The sequence below is a fragment of the Pantherophis guttatus genome, chromosome 1 (assembly GCF_059756535.1).
Source record: "Pantherophis guttatus breed Tessera chromosome 1, ASM5975653v1, whole genome shotgun sequence".
Taxonomy (NCBI): domain Eukaryota; kingdom Metazoa; phylum Chordata; class Lepidosauria; order Squamata; family Colubridae; genus Pantherophis; species Pantherophis guttatus.
This window is the reverse complement of record NC_142063.1, coordinates 26,510,446-26,534,816: the sequence shown is the minus strand read 5'-3', so window position 1 is coordinate 26,534,816 and position 24,371 is coordinate 26,510,446. Positions and strand designations below refer to the sequence as shown.

At 40.7% G+C, this 24,371-nt stretch overlaps 1 protein-coding gene across 3 annotated transcripts in view; it reads left to right on the top strand.

The window, feature by feature from the left end:
* MDGA2 (MAM domain containing glycosylphosphatidylinositol anchor 2) overlaps window positions 1–24,371 on the top strand; it is a 601,160-nt gene that overhangs the window by 296,943 nt on the left and 279,846 nt on the right. For all 3 annotated transcript variants that reach the window (XM_034433316.2, XM_034433314.2, XM_060693980.2), the window contains exon 5: window positions 21,041–21,173. In XM_034433316.2, coding sequence (XP_034289207.2) covers window positions 21,041–21,173 — 133 coding nt within the window. The remainder of the gene's footprint in view (window positions 1–21,040; window positions 21,174–24,371) is intronic.

Below are 24,371 nucleotides of genomic sequence, written 5' to 3'. Positions count from 1 at the left end.
TTTCTGCAATCTGGACCCTTACCGGTAATAATGCCCAAAATGCATTTTTTAATTTTTTTTAAAAAAAAATACTGTGATGTCTTTTGTGCTGAACAAGGTATCTATATAGGACAAAGGAGTACACATTTTAAATATACAAATATAGGGTGGCACAGTGGTTAGAATGCAGTATTGCAGGCTAACTTTGCCTATAGTCTGGAGTTCGACCCTGACTGGCTCAAAGTTGACTCAGCCTTCTAGCCTTTCGAAGTTGGTACAATGAGGACTCAGATTGTTGGGGAGGGGGGGGATATGCTGACTCTGTAAACCACTTAGAGAGGGCTGTAAAGCACCTTGAAGGGGTATTTAAATCTTAAGTGCTGTGGCTATTGCTATTTCTAGAGTGAAAAACATATTATAGTGGGGGAAATGCTTGTAATTTTTTCCCATCTTAGAAAAATTACTCCCACAATGAGCACAATAGAACCATTGTGCTCAAAAACTATTTAAAGAATCTGTGCTTGCCACGTAGTCCTGAGTTCCACAGATTAGAAATGTATTTCTCTATGTACTATATAATGGCAACAGACATACTTATAGGCATAGTTAGCTTTAGGTAAAGTTAAAGAAGACACCCATGTATAGCATACAAAGAACTGCAATTTGCACCGTCTCACCTCTCCCTCTCCTTCTCCCTCTCTTCTCTCTCTCTCCCTCCTTCTCTCTCTCTCTTTTCTCCTTCTCTCTCTGTCTCTGTCTCTCTGTCTCTATCTCTGTTTCTCTGTCTGTCTGTCTCTCTCTCTCTCTCTTTCTCTTTCTCTCTCTGTCTCTCTGTCTCTGTTTCTGTCTCTGTTTGTCTCTGTCTCTCTCTCTGTCTCTCTGTCTCTGTCTCTCTCTCTCTGACTCTGTCTCTCTGTCTCTGTCTGTGTTTCTCTCTCTCTCTCTCTCCTCTTTCACCCCAGGGCAAAGAACCACTGATATCCACTCCTAGAAATCTCAGATTTGCCCACAAGAGAATATGTAGCAAAAATGTTTCAATTACTTTTGCTGAAGTAAGAGAGGAAATGGGTGCAGCTTTGCTCCGTTCTTCCCCTATGAGTTCTGCTAGCCTACCCTGACTTGCCACAGTGCTGATCTGGGATCCAAAAAGTAACCAACCTAGGTTATAAAATCCAGCAAGAAGTCTCATAGTAGCTCCTCTTTGATGCAGGTGGCGATTTAAAAGAAGGAAGCAAGTATGAATTGTGCCCAAGTAGTCTGAGAGACTGCCCTTGTTTTCGTTTTCGTTTTTTTTTTTACGGGCGGTAAGGAATAGCTTGATGGTCTACCATTATTCGTGAATGGCTAAGACACTCAACATTGCATGCTAGACTTAGACATTGTAAGTGTACAAGCTATCAGGGCCATGAACAAGGACTGGACTCTACCTACTTCTTTGCCAACTCCTGGGATCAAGTCATAAGAATCTGTGAAAGGAAACAAATGAGATGCTGTGTGTACAATCAGCACCCAAGCACAAAACCACTTGCAACTTTTGTAGATAATTTTCAACTAATGGATTGGAAAGCCCCATTGCTTTTGTCCTTTATTATACTTGACAGCTTTATATTGCAGAGAAATGAGGAGGTTGGAATTGTAGGGTGAGAAGGGATTTGACTCTTTATCTCTCTGTTCTATTGCACTAATCACCATCTGAGTAAAATAATAGGAAAGTCATGCTATTCTTTGTTCATTTTTTGCATCCTGGATTAATTAGCAGGACCTATAGAATAATATCACATACATATAGAGTTAACTCAATAGGATTTATTTACCTGTGATTATCCCAACATAGGGAAAACTGCTTTCAGACTTAATCTGTAAAGTAATCGTGAAGGTTAAGTATAAGAGCCAGTTCTGTCTAGTTGTTAAGGCATCAGGCTAGAAAGTGAGAGACCATGAATTTTATTCCTGCTTCAGTCATGAAAGCCAGCTGGGTGATCTTGGCTTAGCCTGATTCATTATGGAGAAAATAAGAGGAGAAAGGAGTATTGGATATGTTCCCCACCTTGAGTTATTTGTAAAAACAATAAAAGGTGGAATACATACATACATACATCCTGTCAGGCCTGGAAGCCATCTTTTTCATTGGATTTTTAGGCCTGCCACATTTACTACTGTGGGAAACTGGGAGGAGGGATTGTATGGAGCAAGGGGGGATATATAGTCATAATAATATTCCTTTGTCAGAGAGTCAAGGACATCTTGTCCTACACCTGGACGGTTGGAGCTGGGAGGCATCTCCACTGGGACAGTGTTTTGATTGGACCTTGTGATGGACATGTGGATGCTGGGGCAGGGTCTTGAACTTTCCTTTGGGTGGGGAAAACCTGGAAGCTTTCAGATTCAGGTTTTCCCAGATGTGCCAATATGACATCTCTAATAAAATGGAACTTTGAGGAAACTCAAGCCTTGGAGTTTTCTTTCATTGGGAGTGTTACTTGGAACCCTGACACATACATACATACATACATACATACATGCATACATACATACATACATAGTATTGAATACAAAGTATTGTTCTAGAATCTTGCCATCTAGATTTCTACTTCTGCCCATGTGAACAAAAGAATACTGGTGAGTCAAATACAGGAAATTTCCAACAAATATTTGATCACAAGCCAATAAAACAAGCAAACAAACAAACAAACAAAGAAGGATTCTGGGAAGTAAAAGATAATGTTTAATGAGATAGAAAGCAACCCATATCCTTTATCCACACTCTAGTATTTCTATACAGTATCAATGGAACTCAGAGCCAGGAAAAATTATGAAATGTTGGGTCATATATTTCTTGCTTTACCTAAGTAGACATCTGAATGTGGATGGAATAAATGTTGCTGTGAAAGACCTTATGTAGTTATTCTAGAAATTTACATATTAACTATCTCAGGAAAATATATATATGCATAAAGTTGTTTGAGATTAGCATATTCTATGACCTGAGAGAGAAAATGCATTATTTTACGCTCTGCTCAACAAACAAATCCCAAATTATTGAATATTAGACAAAGAAGACTATAAAAGGAGAACATATACTGAAGTCAGTTCTGTTGCATGTAATGGATACCTCAGATTTTTCCCACCTTGTTTGTTGTTTAGCTATATCTGTTGAATACATTACTTTACCAGCTTTGATATAAGTATGCATAAGTGACTTCATTATATAGATGCGGGTTATGGTAATTTTTGAGATCTTTTCATACAAGTTTTGGCTCTTTTAACCTAGCAGTATAATAATAATTTAGTACAAAAAACAACTTTTTATTTCACTTTATTTCAAAAATGCTCATTGTACACTCAAGGGAGAATGTATCTATTAAGGAATATGTGCAGAGTAACCCTTGAGTAGCAAGGTTGTGCACATGAGAAACGGCTGAGAGTGATCGTGAATAAGCACTGTCAATCCAGATCATACACAGATAAAGATAGTTAACTTGTCAATCCAGGGATATTCCAAGAACAAAGTCTTCTTACCGGTTGTTGTAGTCATATGCAATATAACAGTTCTTTTTGGAGTTGCAAACAGGAACAAGTACAGCAGTAAAACAATCAGTAAAACAGTAGAAAACAACAAGTAGCAGTGATCAATCAGTGATCATGCAGAGAGAACAGGTAGAGAGGAGCAGAGGTAGCAATAATAATGCAATAAGAAAAAATAAGCCATGATTCAAGCTTCTTCTTAAATATGTTGGCTACAGAGCTAGCCAATCAGAATACAGTATGATGCAATACAGCATTACAGTCTTAACACTATACATTACATTTTGACTGCAAACATGCATTGATGGTTTATATATATTGCCAACCCAACCAGTTAGGCAATAGCCATTCCCTAACAGTATCTTATCAAAATACTCCTTGGCATCATTACAAAAATTGGGACCAGAACTTCCATTGCTAAATGATGAGGTTGTTAGGTAAGTCCAATTTTACTACCATATTTTTCCATGGTCATTAAGTGAATCACACATTTAAGTGAAATCAGCTTCCTCCATTGGCTTTGCTTGACAGAAGCCCCCTGGAAAGGTTGCAGATAGCAATGACAGGACTTCAGGATGTTGTAACTATCATAAATACATGTCAGTTGCCAAGCACCCAGATTTCATGAACTTTTAAAATAATACTTATCTTAAATAGGACCATATGAAGACTTCCAAGAAAAAAAATAAACATAGTAGAGAAAGGAAGAGAAAATGAAAATGCAATGGAAAGGATCAGAAGCTCAGTACTCATAAACACAATGCCATTTTGAAGGGCTTAAAGCAACTTCTCATATAGCCATTCAGTTGAATTGTTAGTTAACAATTGCTGTTAGTTAATAATTAACAGCAATTAATTAAATATTAAAAGGGACGTGGTGGCTCAGTGGCTAAGATGCTGAGCTTGTGGATCGAAAGGTCGGCAGTTCAGTGGTTCGAATCCCTAGTGCTGCATAACGGGGTGAGCTCCCGTTACTTGTCCCAGCTTTTGCCAACCTAGCAGTTTGAAAGCATGTAAAAAAATGCAAGTAGAAAAATAGGGACCACCTTTGGTGGGAAAGTAACAGTGTTCCATGCACCTTTGCCATTTAGTCATGTTGGCCAGATGACCACGGAGATGTCTTTGGACAGCGCTGGCTCTTCGGCTTTGAAACGGAGATGAGCACTGCCCCCTAGAGTCAGGATCAACTAGCACATATGTGCGAGGGGAACCTTTACTTTTAATTAAATGTTAGGGAGCATGATGTCTCAGTTGTTAAAGATGCTGAGCTTGCCAGCTGGAAAACTGACAGCCTGGGTTCGAGATCTGAGCGCCCCAGGATGGGGAGATCTCCCATCCTTGCTCCAACTCCTGACCACCTAGCTGTTTGAAAGCATGCAAATGTGAGTAGATAAATACTGAATTCTACTGGCACAAACCAGAGGTTGACATATTCCTATTTTTCTTATTTCTTTAGTTTCTTTGGTTTAGTATTTTTTTTATCTTTTTTTTTTGCACTTTAAATTATGTTGCTTACTCTGAAAGAAAATAGCACAATAGGTGAGTATGGGTGTCAGATGTATAAGTATGTGTATTTTATGTCTGAGGCTGTGGCTGAGTCAATCTTGAGCTGGGATCGAACTCTTGGCAGTCAGCAGAGTTAGCCTGCAATGCTGCATTCTAACCACCGCACCACCACATCATGGCAACATTCTGCTTTCACAATTAGAAAGAGTATATATATCTATGACTACCAGTCTTTAGAGGAGAGTAACTGAGGAAAGAGAGGTTGTCCTTATGTCTTTATTTGAGGCATCAAAGACACCATGATCAAAACAAGTTGCTCATCTAGGTTGTTTATCCTAAGAATGGCATTTTTGTTTGGTATTATTTTCAACAGAAGGGATGGGCTGGTGGGCTAATGGATCTTCCTAATTAACTGCGTTGAAGCACTTTCAAGAGATTCTGGTGAGAGATTCTTATGTGATAGACATGAATCTTAGGTTGTGAAAAGTCCAATATAACATTTGAAGGACCCAGATCTTTTCTTGTCCAAGGTTCCAGCCTGATGAAACTTTCCTGTCAAATATAGTCCAATGGATTTGATTAGCCCAGTCTACACAACCAAAGTTAAAAGAGGCAAGGCGCCACTCCCGCTAACTATAGTTAGGCTATGGTCAGCCTGAATCATGATTTGGGTCAGGTTACCAATCAGGTAACAGTAACAGTATTTGGAAGGGACCTTGGAGTTCATCTAATCTAACCCCCTGTTCACAGAGGAGACCTGTACTAGAGATTTGAACCGCCGAAATGCCGACCTTTCTGATCGACAAGCTCAGTGTCTTAGCCACTGAGCCACCTAGTCAGGTGGTTTGTCATAGGGATTGAGCTCAATCATAGGGATTTAAAAGTCATAGGGATTGAGTTTTAACTTAATATTTCACTGCCATGTTGCAATTTTCTTGTTGTTGTTGTGGAAATGGATGCAAATAGGCCAACCGATTCTTCGTGAGCGTTTAATTAAAACTGAAGGGCTCCTTGTGAGCCAGCATTCCTTGCCTAATAATGCCATGATACGGAAATGCTTATTATTATCTCCTTTATTAGATAAGTTCTCGCTGGGTTATATGATGTGTCACATTAAATTAGATTCCATTTTGCAAAGTGTTTGGTTTTCAGGTTGCTGCCTGGGATTCATTTTCTGCTTTGAATTTAATGAACAAATCAAGTTGCCATGTTGATAACTGAAGGCTTATCACTAACCTTTCTATATTTACCAAAGGTCAGCTTGAATTAGTGTCTCTCTCTCTCTTTCTCTAGGCAAGTAGAAGATAGAATAGATGTTTATAAAAAGGACAAGGTGTAAATAAAGGTTTAGGAATTAGACTTGCATTTCCCACGTATTCCTGTATAGGTTGCCTTAAATCTCAGTGGTATATACCTTGCATTTAGAACAAAGCAGTTAAAGATTTTATAAAACCTTTCTCGCATTCAGTTGCAAAATTATCTTAAATTTAGAGGAAATGATATAGAGATAGGTAGAAGATAGGTAGAGATCGAAGGCAGAGATAGAGATGATAGAGATAAAGATGATGATAGATAGATAGATGATAGATAGATAGATAGATAGATAGATAGATAGATAGATAGATAGATAGATGGATAGATAGATAGATACAGTGGTGGGTTGCTACCGGTTCACCCTGGTTCTAGTGAACCAGCAGTAGCGGCAGCGGGAGGCTCCGCCCATCTGCCCGGACATCATCAAATATGTTCTGTGCATGCCCAGAAGTGACACATGCATGAGCATAGTGAGCACGCACGTGCGAGCGAACCAGTAGCAAAAGTAAGTGAAACCCACCACTGGATGGATGGATGGATGGATGGATGGATGGATGGATGGATGGATGGATAGGTAGGTAGGTAGGTAGGTAGGTAGGTAGGTAGATAGATAGATAGATAGATAGATAGATAGATAGATAGTTGATAGAAAAAAAAAGAGAGAGAAAGAGCAACATGGAAGAGAGTACCCTAATCACACAGAGTGACTCTGTTTATTCTGAGTTGCACATTGTAAAAATCAGTCTATGCTTTAATACTGAATCTTGCAGAATGAGACTGTTGAGAATAGCAATAGCAATAGCACTTACTTATATACCGCATCACAGTGCTTTACATCCCTCTCTAAGCAGTTTACAAAGTCAGCATATTGCCCCCAACAATCTGGATCCTCATTTTACCAACCTCAGGAGAACCTGATAGCAATGGTGGCAAAATGTGGGCTGGACTATGTTACCATCCTATGGATATAGAGGACATCCAACAAATATACATCCATGGTTTTGTATAAAGCTGGTAGAAAGAATCAAGTCCCATTTCTGTAATGGTATGTGAGAATGACTTTGGGAGATGGGCAGGGGAGGGTGGAGAGCCACAACCAGGGAACAGTTAACTCACAAAAGGAATATAGGAGTGGCAAACATTTCAGAAGGGACCCCCTCTTGTTTCTTGGTCTGTAAAGGTGATGGGGTGAAATGTACTTTCAGACTTGCAAGGTTCTGTTAATGTCATCTTACAATAAATGTAACAATAAAGTAGAAATAGTCCCTCTTATCTAATATTCTATGTTTCCTGTCTGATCTACCTCACAAGGCTGACAATACCATACAATTAAATAACACCATTAAACAACAACATCTGCCTATCTGGGTTCCTTGGGAAAGATTAATTAGATGGATAAAAATCTAAACTTCTGGCTGATTTTGTGACCAACCATAATAATTTGATTAAATGGAACAATTGGAATAAATGAAGTTTATTGAATGTACAGGAGACAAAACATGAATATCAAAATAATGCAATGAAAACAGAAACCGAATGTTGGCAAGGAAAAGCATTACATACTAAATTTCCACAAAGCTTTGTCAGGGAGGTGGATAAGATTTTAACCTTATAAGCAATGGCTTATAACTGGAACATTTAAAAGAAAAAAGAAAAGAAAACGTTGGCTGTCAAGAGCAAGCTATTCAAATTAATGCAATCAAGGACTGAATTGAAAAATCATCAAAGTGCAGATTGTCCAAAGAAGCTGAAGAAACAGTAGATCATATACAGCTCATGCAAGAAGATTGCACAAACTGATTATAAACAACAATGCAATGGTCTCCAAAATAATTCACTGGAACATCTATACAAATATCAAGTGCCATAATGAAAAATTGGTGGGAACATAAGAGTTGAAAAAGTAGTTGAAAATAAGCGGGTTAAAATGTGGGATTTTGGAATGAAAACTGGTGAAGTCTTGGCTCATAGCACATCAGATTTAAATTGTCGTTGAAACAATCAAAGTGTGGATAATTGTGCCAATACCCAGGGATAGTAGAATACAAAAGAATTGGAGAAGATCAGAATGACAACATTTCCATCTATCAATTATAGAATACTACACTGCTTGGATCTGAACATATACCATGCTCATACTGTATATTAGGACACTCTATGTTCTTGGAAAGAACTCGATTTGTACTAAGGCCATCAAAAGCTAAAGAACTGGCAGTGGTGATTTCACTTTGTTATGTATATAGTAATCATATACATAATCTACTTATCTTGGGTTTTTAGGAAAAACTCAATAGGTGATAAAATGCCAAAGCCAACATCTCAACATCTGTCTGATTGTGTGAGCCACAATAATAATATATCTGTAAGAATCAGCAACTACTATGCCATGTAATCCAGGCATATAAAATCTCATTCAATTGAGGTTATGAATGGGGTCAAGAATTTATTATATCCACTAGAATGACCAGGCCATGAGTTCTGTGGCTTTAGGACACTGAAGAATCAAGGGTCAATTGAAAATTAAATTTGAACAAAATCCAATAGATCAATGGATCAGCACCTACTGGAATGAAAAAATAGTTTGAAAATGAGACACTATATGCAGTGTCTTATTCTCCATTCATAAAATAAGGTTTGCTTTATGAGATATAGCATGCTTTGAAATTAATATTTTGAAAAAGAAGTAACAATAATAGTCAAAATATTATTTAAATGTAATGCTTGTACATTTATTTTTAAGTACCTTGAAAATAGAGGAAAATTGTCTTATTAATGAGTGCATTCCAAAGCAAAACAAACTGGGTAGAAACAATTTTGTTTGGCCCTGCGACTAATGTGATGTATTCTTCTAGGAATAGGAGCTATTCAATTCAAAACTATTTAGTTTCACATCTCAGTGGTGCAATACAATTCCACAAACTGCTAGCATACAGAGGGAGCAAAAAGGCCAGCCAATTCCAAAGTAAAATTAGAGCTGATCCCCCAGTTTAAATTCAATCCACACTGTGAAAATTTCCACCATTTATTAAAATATTTTTCAGCCAATTTGAGTAATTAGACTTATTATGCCTAATGGCTTAATTAGCATAAACACAGCTAATGCAATCTCATAATTGAGCACTGCAATTACAATATGGAATGATTATGAAAATTATTGGGGGAGTTGGGGGTGGGTAACATGATTATTGTCTAATCTGGTCCCAATCCTGCCAATACAGTTGATAATTTCTCACTGTAAATTAAAATATTTCATGTTCAAATGTATTGATTTCAACAAGTGCTATGCCAAAACGTTATTTTGCATTTTGATTTTAACCATTCTCATTCATGGTGGTAAAAAAGACCAAACCACTGGTGGAATTCTTATAAGAGGGTTCTGGAATGCTTGCCCTTATCATACTGAGGAATGTCCGCAATTATTCTACCTCCTTGATTATGCAATCATATCTATGGTAGTCAACAATCTTCCTACGATAACTTCTCACATTTCATAGGATCAAGAGTATATTGAAAGGGATCTTGCAGATCATGTGACCTAATGCTCTGAACCAGTGGTGAAATTCATTTTTTTTTACTACCGGTTCTGTGGGTGTGGCTTGGTGGGCGTGGCAGGGGAAGGATACTGCAAAATCTCCATTCCCTCCCCACTCCTGGGGGAAGGGTATTGCACAATCTCCATTCCCACCCCACTCTGGGGCCAGCCAGAGGTGGCATTTGCCGGTTCTCTGAACTACTCAAAATTTCTGCTACTGGTTCTCCGAACTACTCAAAATTTTCGCTACCGGTTCTCCAGAATCTGTCAGAACCTGCTGGATTTCACCCCTGCTTTGAACTAAGCAGAATTTACTACTAAAGCATTCCCTACAGATAGCTTCTCTGGCTTCTATTTAAACACTTCCTGTGAAGGAGAGCCAACCACTTCCCAAGGCAGTCTGTTCCATTATTGAATAGCTCTTATCATTAGGAACTTTTTTTCTTGCTGCCTAATTAAAATCTATTTCCTTGTAATTTAAATCCATAGTTTCTTGTCTTTATTTCATAAACCACCCGATCAATTCTACTCCATCTTCTACATGACAGACCTTCTAATGCTTGAAGACAGCTATGGCTCCCCATGGTTGTTTCCTCATGCTAAATGTGCTCAGTTCCTTCATGGCTGCTATCCTCCATGAAATGCTCCAATTTCTCAGCACATTGGGCACCATGCCAAAAAATATTGGATAGCATTAAAAAATTGGCACATGGACAAAATGTCTATGTGTCAATTGCAAAAGGCCACACTGCTTGGATCACACATACATTACGCTCATATATTAAGATTCTCAGCCGTGACTTCACATTGTTGTGAAAAGATACTAATTGTGTAACTATAATACTTTATTAAATGTATATGCTATCACATCATTAGCAACTCTGGACAGTTTACAATTATTACAGATAGTTAAAAACAAAGAACAATACAAAAACAGTGGAAGGAAAAAAATACAAAGGAAAAGAAAACAAACCCAGAGCAGGGGAAAAAGAAAGAAAAACAATATCAATTGCCCTCACCAAAGGCCTACATGAAGAGCCAGGTTTTTAAGGTCCTTCTAGATACCAGCAGGGTGGGAGATATTCAAATCTTAAAAGGGGAATGACTTAATTCGAGAGGGCAGATGCTGCCACAAAGAAGGCACACTTCTGGGAACCCAATAGATGGCATTATTTAGATGGTGGCCCATGGGATGCACCAACCCTGCCAAATCAAACTGGTTGGGCAGAAACTTTGAGAGATAAGCCATCCCTCAATTACCCAAGCCTATGCCCTGAAGAATATGAGGCAATATATTATCCCACCCACCCCCAATTCATCTCCTTACATGCTTGCCACCGCTCCATCTTACCTCTGTTAGCCTATTTTCAGAGTTGGGGATACATTTGCAGTATAGCAAACCCTAGGTTCATCTTTCAATTGTTAACATCTTAGGGCTCTCTCTGTGTCACCTCCTGCTCCATCATCAGGATAATTGTTCAGGAATAGTTAATGGCTTGGAATACAACTAACTGCTTGGTTATCTCTCTTGGTCAAATGACCCAGTGTGGATGTTTTGGAAAGCTTTGCAAGTTGTCAGTAGAACTATTATTAAGGGCTTGGAAAGGATTCTAGATGCCATGTCCTACTGGCATTCTTTACCTTGTTATACTCTAAAAAGATAGTGTTTTATCTTGCAGCATGACAAATGATGTGCTCCTTTTGAGAGTGCTGTTTTCTCATGGACATCATGTTGCCTTCTCTTGGTCCAACAAATGAACCTCAAATTTTGAACTTGCATGTACTTTCAAATGCCTTCATATTTGGGGATTAATTTGACTTATTTCACTTTATTAAAAATGGCTCTTTGTGTTTGATGACATATGATAGAAATCACTGTCTCGGGAAAGCTTTCCTATGGTAAAGAGAGGGAGCACAGGAGCAACAATCGGCAAACCTTGCCTGGTGTTGAACACTCTGTCTAAAAGTAAGTTGACCTACCTAGGAAACCATCTTTAAATTAGAACACCTTGATTTCTGCAACTTCAGATTACAGGTAGTCCTCAATTTACATACACAATTGGGATTAGAATTTCCATTGCTAAGCAAGGTGGTCGTTAAGTGAGTCATATTTGATTTTATGACCTTTTTCCCATGGTTGGTTAGCAACTTATTGCAATTGTTAAGTGAAGCATGTGACCGTGAAGCAAATACAGCTTCCTCCATCAACTTTGCTTGTTGGAAGCCAACTGGGAAACTTGCAAATGCCAATCATCTGGCATGCTGCAACTTTTGTAAATAGATGCTAGTTGCCAAGCGCCCACATTTTGATTGTGTGACTGTTTGGAATGCAGTTACGGTTGTAAAGTGTTAGAACAGGTTGTAAGTGACTTTTTTCAGCTTTGCCGTAGCTTCAAACTGTCGCTAAATGAATGGTTCTATGTCAAGGACTACTATCCGTGGTTCAAACTCTACTTCAGCCTGGCCTCCTTCCAAAGATGCAACAAGCAATGTATATTGAATCTTCAAAGCAGCCTTGTACATTTCAGAGCACAAAGCACATGCATAAGTCAATAAAATTGATTTGATGTGACCTGGATGGCTTGCTTCTGCCTTTTCTTTGCCTGTGCCCCTGCTGATTTCCTCTTGTACAGCCATAGCTCCATTGTGTCCAAACATTGTGGTCACAGCTGCATTGTAGTTGGCTGAGAAAGCAGTGGCATACGAAAGAATCTGTGTCTACTGAGGAAGATACAATTTCTAGCACTGACTCACCTGCTCGGGTCTACATCAGACTTTCTCCTCCCAGGGATCAAACAGAAAAAAAGAGAACTTCCCTGTAAAATACCTTTCCATCTCCCAATTCCTTTCTACAGTGTCAGAGCACAACTTATCTTATGAACATCGTTCCTTCCTGCCAATTCTATCTCAAGAGGACCAGATTCTCCTTTTCCTACTCGGTGATCAGGGTGGATAAAAATCAATGATTTTTTTAAAAAAATCAAAAAAATCAGATTTTTTTTATTTAAATCAGATTTTTTTGATTTAAATCGGATTTTTTTTTTATTTTTATCGAATTTATTTTAATAAAAAACTTTTGGGGTAAAAATCTATTGTAAGATAGTTTTCTATTTAAGATACATAAATAATTTAGTTTATTCAGCATGAAATGGAGCTTAATTATGTAGCATGAGGCTGTATATTCTGCAACACTGGGACTATCGGTGAGTCAACAGTGGATCAAAGGAGTAGCAGAGATGACAGTTGCTCTTTAAAAATTATGATTTAAATCGAGTTGCTTTAAATCAAGCCTTTTTACTAGTGATTTAAATCATGATTTAAATTGTGATTTAAATCAAATCCACCCTGTCGGTGATCATACACACCCCCAGCCTAAAGTGAATTGGTGCACCAGAACAGCCAAGAAACAGGCACAGGTCCTCCAAACACTAAAGATAAAGGTTCCCCTTGCACATATGTGCTAGTTGTTCCTGACTCTAGGGGGCGGTGCTCATCTCCATTTCAAAGCCGAAGAGCCAGCACTGTCCGAAGACGTCTCCATGGTCATGGGCATGACTAAACGCCAAAGGCGCACTTTCCACCAAAGGTGGTCCCTATTTTTCTACTTGCAATTTTTACGTGCTTTCAAACTGCTTGGTTGGCAGAAGCTGGGACAAGTAACGGGAACTCAGCCCATTATGCGGCACTAGGGATTCGAACCACTGAACTGCTGACCTTTCGATCGACAAGTTCAGCACCTTAGCCACTGAGTTACCATGTCCCTTTAAAATTTAAAATGGGCGCTCAACTCACTCTCTATGACTTCAGAGTTACCTTACCTGGATTCACCAAAATCACACCCCATTTTAAAAGCTTGCAGGATGGGTAGGGGGGGGGGTTGGTTAGTGCTAAGAAATTGGATCGATAATTCCTCTGCTTAAAAGATTAATATCCAAGTGAAATTAAATGACCATATCTTGGAATCTGGGATTTGTATTGAGCTGTATGTGACTTGAGGCTGAAATCAAACTTGCGAAATTAACCCAGACTGATTGTGTTAGCAGATTTTGAATTGCCTGGATACTAACATCAGGTGACAATTTGTGTTTGTCTTTCCTCCTAATCAAAAACCTACTAAACCTTTTGTGCAGACAGTGGTAGCTACATTACTGTACAAAAAAAAAAAAAAAAAAAGAGCTTACATCAGGGAAGTGTTCATTTTAAAAGCCTACACTGGAAAAATTAGTGTTAGATTGGAATGATTGTGGAGGAAATTTGCATTTAAAACAAATTCCCAGGCATTTTATATTAAAAGGTACATAAATCAGGGGACAGTGTGTCCAGGGCAATTTACAAATATAAATGAATACAGATTGTTTCTGTGGATTAAAAGGAAGAAAATAAAAAAGCATTAAAAAGCCCAGTGAAGTGAATTACTTCCCTTCTAATGCAAGCATTAAAAAGATCTTGGTTTTTACCGGCCTGCACATATCCTGTGCTGTAACCTTGTTCTGAGTACAAAAAAATCTCAATATAAGAATAGAGCAACATCATTCTTTCGGCCAACTAAATAAATATTCTGGCTTCAACTTCATGCCATTTCTAGATTCTCCTCTAGATCTCATTATAGCTTGTTATACCGTATTTTCGTAGTATAAAATGCACCAGCTTATAAGATGCACCTACCTTTTTTGGTGACGAAAACAAGAAAAAGAAATCTACCTCTGCCTCCCAGCAATTTTGCCTCTTTACAGCAAACAACAAACAGCCTGCTTTACTTTCATTTTCATTTTCAGCATAGCTTGATTAGCACAAGGGAAAAAAAATCTGTTCCAGCAATTTATCTCCTTGCAGCAAGCAGCAGAGGCCCCCACAAAACAGCTGAGAGTTGGGAGGCCAATTCAATCAACTTGTGCTAATTAGGCTGTGCTGAAGCTGAAACCAGCTGTTTCTTCTTGCTGCTTGCTGCAAGGAAATAGCTGCTGGGAGGCAGAGGCCAAAGGGTGGGGGGCCAGTGGGTAGGCGGGGCTACATTCGGTGTATAAGACACACCTAAATTTTCACCCCCTTTTAGGGGGGAAAAAGGTGCATCTTATACTCTGAAAAAATATGGTATTTTAAACAAACAAAAAACAAAACAAAACACTCCTGTCTTCCTGAACAACGACAAGTACAATTTCCTGAACAACAACTCCTATCTTCCTATCTTCCAGAATGGTACATTACATTGTACATCTGTACTCACAATCTGAGATAACTTCCATCTTCCATCTTCTTGAAAGTATTTTTTAAAACACTGATAAACTCACTTTATATTGAGAAAAGGGGTTTTATCACTTCTTTTTGGTCATTAAAGTGCCCTTTTGCAACACATACCTCAGGTGTCTTTTGCTCCCTCAGTAGAATTTCTCTGGTAGCTTTTAGTTTTCAAGCTACACACAAAGACCTTATAGCTTCTTTCTCTGGTATCATATATGTTGGGATGAAGTGAGTGGTAGAATTCTTTTTTTTCCCTACCGGTTCTATGGGTGTGGCTTGCTGGACATGGTGTGGCTTGGTGGGCATGGCAGGGGAAGGATACTGCAAAATCTCCATTTCCACCCCACTCTGGGGGAAAGATATTGCACAATCTCCATGCCCACACCACTCCGGGGGAAGGATATTGCAAAATCTCCATTCCCACCCCACTCCGGGGCCAGACAGAGGTGGTATTTGCCAGTTCTCCAAACTACTCAAAATTTCCGCTACCGGTTCTCCAGAACTTATTTATTTATTTATTTATTTATTTATTTATTTATTTATTTATTTATTTATTTATTATATTTATATACCACCCTTCCCCCAAAGGACTCAGGGCGGTAAACAGCCAAGATCAAATACATAAATATAAAAATTAAAAACAATTTAAAACCAGATTAAATACTTTGGCCCATAATTTAAAACATCCCATTAAAATCCAATTTAAAATTTAAAACTGTTAAAATTAGGCTAGCCCGGCTTGCTGGAATAACATGTCTTCAGGGCACTGCGGAAGGTGCGCAAGTCCAGGATCCTCCGTATCTCCGGGGGCAGCTTGTTCCAGAGGGCAGGAGCCCCCACTGAGAAGGCTCTTCCCCAGGGGGTCGCCAGTCAACATTGTCTGACCGACAGCATCCCGAGGAGCCCCGCCCTGTGGGACCGTACTGGCCGGTGGGAGGCTGTTGGTAGCAGAAGGCGGTTCCGAAAGTACCCAGGTCCTAAGCCATGGAGCGCTTTAAAGATGTTAACCAACACCTTGAATCGCACCCAGAAGACCACTGGGATCCAATGCAGCTCGCGCAGGAGAGGAGTTACATGGGAGTGCCCCGCCGCTCCCATAATCACCCATGTGGCAGCATTTTGGACCAGCTGGAGCCTCCGGATGCTCTTCAAGGGAGCCCCATGTAGAGAGCATTGCAGTAGTCCAGTCGGGAAGTGACGAGGGCATGAGTGACTATGCGCAGGGAGTCCCGATCCAGAAAGGGACGCAACTGGCAGATCAGGCGAACCTGGCCACAGCCGTCCTGGCCCCCCTGGCCACGGCCGTCATATGCTCTTCTAAAGACAGCTGCGAGTCCAGGAGGACATCCAAGTTGCAAGCCCTCTCCATGGGGGCCAATGACTCGCCCCCAATAGCCAGCAATGGCACCAGCTGGCTATATCGGGACGCCAGAACCACAGTCACTCAGTCTTGGAGGGGTTGAGTCGGAGTCTGTTTCTCCCCATCCAGACCCGCATGGCCTCCAGGCACCGGGACATCACTTCAAGGGCATCATTGGGGTGGCCTGGGGTGGAGATGTACAGCTGAGTGTCATCAGCATACTGATGGAACTGCACCCCAAAACCACGGATGATCTCACCCAGTGGCTTCCCATAAATGTTGAACAGAAGGGGCAAGAGGACCGACCCCTGCAGCACCCCCCACATAAGGCGCCTCGAGGACGACCTCTGCCCCCCTGCCAACACAGACTGTGACCGGTCAGAGAGAAAGGAGGAGAACCACCGTAATACGGTGCCCCCAGCCGCCAGCCCCTCCAGCCGGCGCAGCATGATACCATGGTCGATGGTATCAAAAGCCACTGAGAGATCTAATAGGACCAGGACAAAGGAACAACCCCTGTCCCGAGTCCTTCAGAGATCATCAACCAATGCGACCAATGCCGTTTCCGTGCTGCACCCAGGCCTGAAACCGGACTGGAACGGGTCTAGATAGACAGTGTCATCCAGGTGCTGGGGAAGTTGTCACGCAACCACACTCTCAATAACCTTCGACACAAAGCGAAGGTTGGAGTCTGGACGGTAATTCGCCAAAACAGCCATATCCAGAGAAGGCTTCTTGAGGAGGGGCCTCACCACCGCCTCTTTCAAGGCGGGAGGCAAGAAACCCTCACTCAACAAAGCATTAATGATCCTCTGGAGCCAGCCTCATGTAACCTCCCGGGAAGCCAGCACCAACCAGGAGGGACACGGGTCCAATAAACATGTGGCTGTGCTAAGCCTCCCCAGAATCCTATCCATGTCCTCGGGAGCCACAGAGTCAAACTCCTCCCAGATAATATTCTCAGGATCTGCCTCCATCATCCTGTCTGGATCCACCCAGTCAGAGTCCAAGCCTTCCCAAATTTGAGCGATTTTGTCATGCAGATACTGCACAAAATCCTCAGCTCAACCCTGCAAGGGGTCTTCCCGCGCTCCCAGATGGAGGAGGGAGCGGGTCACCCTAAACAGGGCGGTTGGGCGGTTATCTGCAGACGCGATAAGAGTGGAAAAATAATTAAATTTTGCCATTTTTATCACCATAGGTAGGTCTTAATATGAGACCTCACCAGTGTCCGATCGAATTCGGAATGGCTGGCCCTCCAACAGCTCTCCAGGCGTCTTTTCTGGCGCTTCATTTCCCTCAGTTCCTCGGAAAACCAAGGAGCCAAGTGAGTGCGATGCTGGGTCAGAGGCCGCAAAGGCATGACATGGTCCAAAGCCCCAGCGGCCGCCCTATCCCAGGCAGCCACCAGGTCTTTCGTCGGGCTGTGAGCCAGAGCCTCGGGGAATGGCCCAAGCTCCATCTGGAACCTGTCAGGATCCATCAGGCGCCTGGGGTGGAACCACCTTATTGGTTCAGCCTCCCTGCGGCGGGGTGTAGCAGTTAGAAAGTCAAGCCGGAGGAGAGAATGATCTGACCATGACAAGGGCTCAATAACTATATCCCCTATATATAGATCATTCACCCACTGACCAGAGACAAAAAACAAGTCCAAGGTGTGTGCCCCCATGTGAGTAGGGCCATGAACTAACTGGGTCAGGTCCATGGCCGTCATGGAAGCCATGAACTCCCGAGCTGCCTCAGATGTTTCCCCAACGGATGGCAAGTTGAAGTCCCCCATGACCAAGAGCCTGGGGGTATCAACCGCCACCCCGGCAATAACATTGAGCAGTTCGGGCAGGGCCGCCGTCACACGGCAGGGAGCCAGGTACGCAATCAGCAGGCCCATCTGTGTCCTATGACCCCACTTCACAAACAGGGACTCACACCCGGCTATCTGAGGTACAGTGGTCTCCCTCAGAGCAAGTCCTTCCTTTACAAGAACTGCCACCACCCCCCGCCCCTCCGCTGCGACCTCGGTCGATGGAATGTGCGGAAGCCTGGTAGGCACATTTCAACGAGGGGGACCCCCCCCTCTTCACCCAACCAGGTGTCCGTAATCCCCACCAGGTCCACACACCCCTTCTGAACAAGATCACAAATGAGGAGGGCTTTATTTACCACGGACCTGGCATTGCATAACATCAAACGAAGGCCCGGGCCCTGAGGGTCTATGCAACCTGGGGAAGGGGAAGAGCATTGGCGGCCGGAGCGCGCCACTGCTCGAAGACAGCAAGTGCACGCCCCCACCACCAGATAAGACCCCTGCTCCCACCAAATCTGCGCCTCCCACCCACAGTACTGATGGAAAAGCCCTCATCGGTATGAGCTATAGCCCCCTCCTTGACCCCGAGCCCCGCACCTGCCATACCGTGACCCTTCGCCAGACCCAGCCCTCCCGCGGGTTCTCCCCTGAATCCACACAACCCACCCCACTCCCAGAACCCTTTAAAAATCTTATTTAAAAACTTCCCCAGAAAACCCCACAACCCCCTCCTCGCAACATGCCACCTCTCGGGATTCCAAAATCCGTCATCAACTTGTCAGTACCTGCTGAATAGCATCCCTGGGTGATGCCATTCTGCATAGCATTAGTCATGGTCAGAAGAAATTAACCTAATATTAAACTATTCTGTAACAGTCTACAACAGAGGTGTCAAAGTGGCGGCCCACAGACCGGATGCCTCATGCGCAGGCCACGCCCACTCCGGCTCCACAAAGGCAAAAAACCCTATCATGATACATCACATGATGCAATCAAGTTTGACACCCGTGGTCTACAATATACTCTACAACAATATATAGATATTGATCAATCCCCTGCCCCAAATTAAGAAGCATTCAGCCCATTCATGCATTAAAAAAATATTAAAAGTTTGACTTTTGATTCTGCTGAACCTACGGCCCACATTTTAAATATTGTAGCTGTAGATTTTTTTCTTTTCTTCAAATTCTTGCAGTATAGTGGTTTAGCAGAAGCAGTGTCCTTGAATCATGGCATGAAAGGCTTCCACTATTGGTTAGCAAGAAGGCTGACAATTACACTGAAGAACAGTGATTCCTGGGCCTGGGAAGTTTGAAATCAATACCCATAACTCTTAACTGTAGCAGATACATTGGGAACTAGGATTTCTCAGGGCAAGGATTCTGGAAATGTATATAATCAACTGCTACCTAACATAAAATATTGCAAATATAAAGCACAGTTTTTCGTGTGAGATTTGCACAGCCTTAGAAGTGTTTCCAATTTAGTCTTAGTGGACAATAAATACTTCTTACTACCTCTGCTGTATCAAATGTCTCAAAAACTGCTATAAAGTATAAGACATCCAAGAGGGAAACTAGCATCTTGTTCACATATTCATCTTGTTCACATATTCCATTAAGATACTAAATGGTTTGTTTCCTTTGGGTTGTTTAAGTGATTTGTTTTCTTTTGGATTAAAGACTGAGTGTTTCTAAGTGATTATTTCTGGTTTAGGCTCAGGTGTGAAACAAAATATTATGATTTGGTTAAAAAGCCATAGTAAAAGCAAACCATTGTTTAATGTGATGTGTAATTCCACTTCTTTGTTTGACTCCAGTAACTTTCTCTCTCTTATTCAATGCAGCATTTTTTTCTTAAGAAGGGAAATTGACATAATAGGAAAAGGACTCAATAAGGAAAGGAGGACATTTGCAGTGCTGATGTGCCTTTGAGTACCCAAACTTTTCCCCAAACTTCAGTTAGAGACAAACAAGAAAAATAATCTCTGCTTGGAAATAAAACAATCGAGCCAATAAATATTTTGATTGGATAGGTTAAGACATAGGTTTTTCAAACTTGACAACTTTTAAGATATGTGAACTTCAACTTCCAGAATTCCCAAGCCATAATGGGAAAGTGTGAGAGTTGAAGTCCATCTTAAAAGTTGCCCAGTTTGAAAAAAACACTGCACTAAGGTCATTGTCCCACAACTTGAGGCCCACCAGATATGTTGGCATTCAACTCTCTTGGCAGTGTGAGATGCTTTGAGTAGCAGTTTCAACTATCAGATATATATTGATGGTCATGCTCATTTGGTTCTATGAGGAAGTTATTTGGTCAATACAGATTCGGGTTCAAAAGGTTGTTTTTATTATTTACAAATATATACATGCATACGATAATGAACAGGGTGTCCTGTTCATTTTTTTACCCTAACTGTATGACTCAGATGTTGAGAGGAGAGAGAAGTTCATGTGTTGTCTCACTGAGATATAGATGAGAGAGAGAGGGAAAAAAAGGGAAGATATCCAAGTGGTTTCTAGGTAAGAGTCCAATAAGAGAGTTCATTGGCTGATATAGTCACATGTGATGTCTGTAAAGACTTAACCCCTCTAGTCTCTGGTGCATCATATGCAGGCAATATCTGACATCAACATATCTGGAAGATGCTAAATTGGAGAAAGTTGCAACATGGCTATCCTTTTAGAATAGATTGCCTTCATGTATTATCCTGCATGTTCTTTCTTGAATTATAATAATTATCTTGGCCCTATGGTAATTTTTCTTCTGCTGGATGCAGGGTGAAACCAAGATTCTGAAGTTGAAGAATCTTCGACCTCAGGACTACGCCAATTACAGCTGCATTGCATCAGTCAGGAACGTCTGCAATATTTCTGACAAAATGGTGTCATTCCGTCTTTCCAACAAAACAGGTATTTTGGACTTTTTTCCCTCTTCTGTGTACTGAACCTTTTTGGGAGGAGGGTGATGTAAAATAAAATAAAATAAATGATGGTGGCATATCTCTATTGCATTGCATTTCCATGCTACAGATTGGTTCTTATTCAGCCATTTATATTGCATATACTATAATGGCAATACTATAATAATAGTAATATGTCAGGACTGGGGCCCTGACTGTTAACAACTGTTGAGTCTGACATTTCCTCAGTTGCTGTGTATTTTACGTTTTGCATTTATGATGAAAATTTGTTTTTCATTTACTTTAAGACTGTTCACTGCCCAGAATCACTTATCGAAATGATCATCCTTACAAATTGAATAAGTAAATAAAATACTGTGCACTTTAATAAACTTCTGAAGTGTGTTATTATTGTAAGATATCTTAACTAATATTTTCCCCTGCTACCTTTTCTACTGCTACCTATTCATTCTCTATCTCAGTGTTCCTTAACCTTGGCAACTTTCAGTTGTGTGGACTTCATTTCCCAGAATTATCCAGCTAATATGCTGTATCATTCATTCATCTGTACCTGATTTTTTTCACATTTCCGTTTGGAGGATGGAGCCATCTAATGCCATTACAACTGTCTCTGTATGTGATCAGGGTTAGAGTTAGGTGTCCTTTTCAAACATGATTTTAGGACAGATATTAGGATTGTTTGGAAATGCCTGAGATGGGAAGGGATGGGATGGGATCATAAGGAGATCTAGGATGATGACCAAGAAAGCTGGATTAGAAGTATGAGCCCAGTTCAGTTGAAAGTTGGGGGAATATTGAAGAAGAACATTCTGCAAGATGAATGTGGCATTTCATTCAATGCAACAACAAAGGGGAGTTTCTACAATGTCCTTCTCTGTGGAACATCATTCTTGTGATGTCTTTCCCCTAAGAAGCAACATGTGCTGACATAACTCTGAGCCCTGATGGTGCAGTGGTTAGAATGCAGTATTGCAAGCTAACTCTGCCCACAGTCTGGAGTTCAGTCTTGATGGAGATTGAGGTTGATTCAGCCTTCCATCCTTCTATGGTCGATAAAATGAGAACCCAGATTCTTGGGGGGAATATGGTGACTGCTCAGAGAGTGCTATAAAACATTATGGGTTGGTATATAAGTCTAAATGATAGTGCTATTTTCCCGTTCATGTTTCAGTCTATCCCAAAATTATGGCTTCTCCATTATTGAAGATTTTCAAGAAAATATTGGACAACCTTTTGTCCAGCATGGTATAAGGACTCCTGTTTGGTGCAGGAAGTTGGATTGTAAGAACTTCAAGGTCACTTCAAGGTCACCCTTTGCGGATAACCTTTCCTCCCCCCCCCTTTTTTTTTGGGGGGGACAAACTGGTCTGGTAAAGCTGGATATAATAGGATTTATTTGTTACAAGGCAGAAAAATACTGTATCTTCTTGCTTAGTGTTAAGTTTATCATTCCATTTCCCCCTGAAAATTAATCTGTAAAAATTTGACTAAAGAATTGCTTTGTACGGTATGTACCAACTAAAAATGAAATTTAATTACATTTCTCTCAGAGGAAGAATATGTATTCAAGAGGTACCAAACCAGACTGCACTGTTGCTAGTAATAATCACACAATCTTCCTGACTAATGAATAAATTGTAATGTAAATAATTAAATCAAGTCTGCCTGACTAGTGATTTAAATCACCCTGATTTGTTAAGGTAGTTGTTGCTATTTAGTTCAATTTTATTACATGTTCTGTCTTCTTGTGCCCTTAAATTTCTATGTCCGTAAGGAAGTTGATATGAAAATCACTTTTTCTTACTATTTCTATCAAACATCAACATCACCACTAAGCTATTGCTAGCAGCTCTTCAGGATCCCACCAGAAATAAATGTCCAGAAATAAATGTCTGTTGAGATCCTCAGTCATTCAGGTCATGGTTGTCCCAAAGGTGCTTTTTTCAAGAGCCAACAGGACTTTCTGGTTTTTCATTGAAGATGTTTTGCTTCTCATCCAGGAAGCTTCTTCAATCCAGAAATAGAAGTGATACTGTGGTGCATACAATGCAGGGGCGGGTTTCAAAACCTGTTGCTACCAGTTCGCTCGTGGGTGCATGCACATCCGGGCAGGTGGGCAGAGCCTCCTGCCACCACTATCAGTTCGCCAATACATTGTCCCTTGAGATGGCTTTGATTCAGACCACATGGGGTCCTAAATAGCATACCTTAAATAATCTAATTGGTAAATTCATCTCACCTTCCCCAGCTCTTTATTATAATCCAGCCTGAGTTAATTGGTACAAAATGTTTTCTTTGGGAAGGATGGGATGTTCAAAACATGAATCACCAGACAAACTTACCAGATGCTCCCTTCTACCAACCCTCCCATCCTCTGTCTTAAAAAGACCCTTTTTTCATTCGATAAAAAGGAATGAATGTTTTGTTAATAAGCAACTATTAGGTTGAATGTTAATCTGGGTTAAATAAAAGCACATTTTGTTTTGGAATGGACTGAACTCCTGACTTGATAAACATGTTGATTTCAAAGTGACAGTACAGGAAATAGTTTCCTATTGGCTTTCAGATCTTTTTTTTTAACCTTCCCAATTTGGTGTATGTACCTTGAAGTTTCGAGTAGTCTTCCATCTTGCTTAACTTGGTGGCTCAGCAGACTAAGTGCTGTTAAGTAACACCAGCTGCCTGCAATTACTGCAAGTTCGAATCTCACCAGGCTCAAGGTTGACTCAGCCTTCCATCCTTTCGAGGTAGGTAAAATGAGGACCCGGATTGTGGGGGCAATAAGCTGACTTTGTATTAAAAAAAAAAAAAAAAGAACACCGCTTGGGGGTGGGGGCAAAAGCTCTACTAAGCAGGTATATACAAAAGTATGAAGGCTATTGCTTAATGCATTGTAAGCCGCCCTGAGTCTCCGGAGAAGGGCAGCATATAAATTGAACCAATAAAAATAAAATAAATAAACTGTTTAAAAACAGAAGTTCATAAATGGCCATCAAGTTATCAGCTGACATAAATGCCGAAAAGGCCCCAAAAACAATTAAAACAATTTTAAAAAGGAAGCTGCCAGGAGAAACTTTTTATGAGTTTCCTACTTTGTGCCTAAAGTGAGATTTGGAAGGTTATCTGGATTTTGCATAGTACAGATTGCACATTGGCTTTGCCAAAAAATTATTCTCTCTGGATTTCT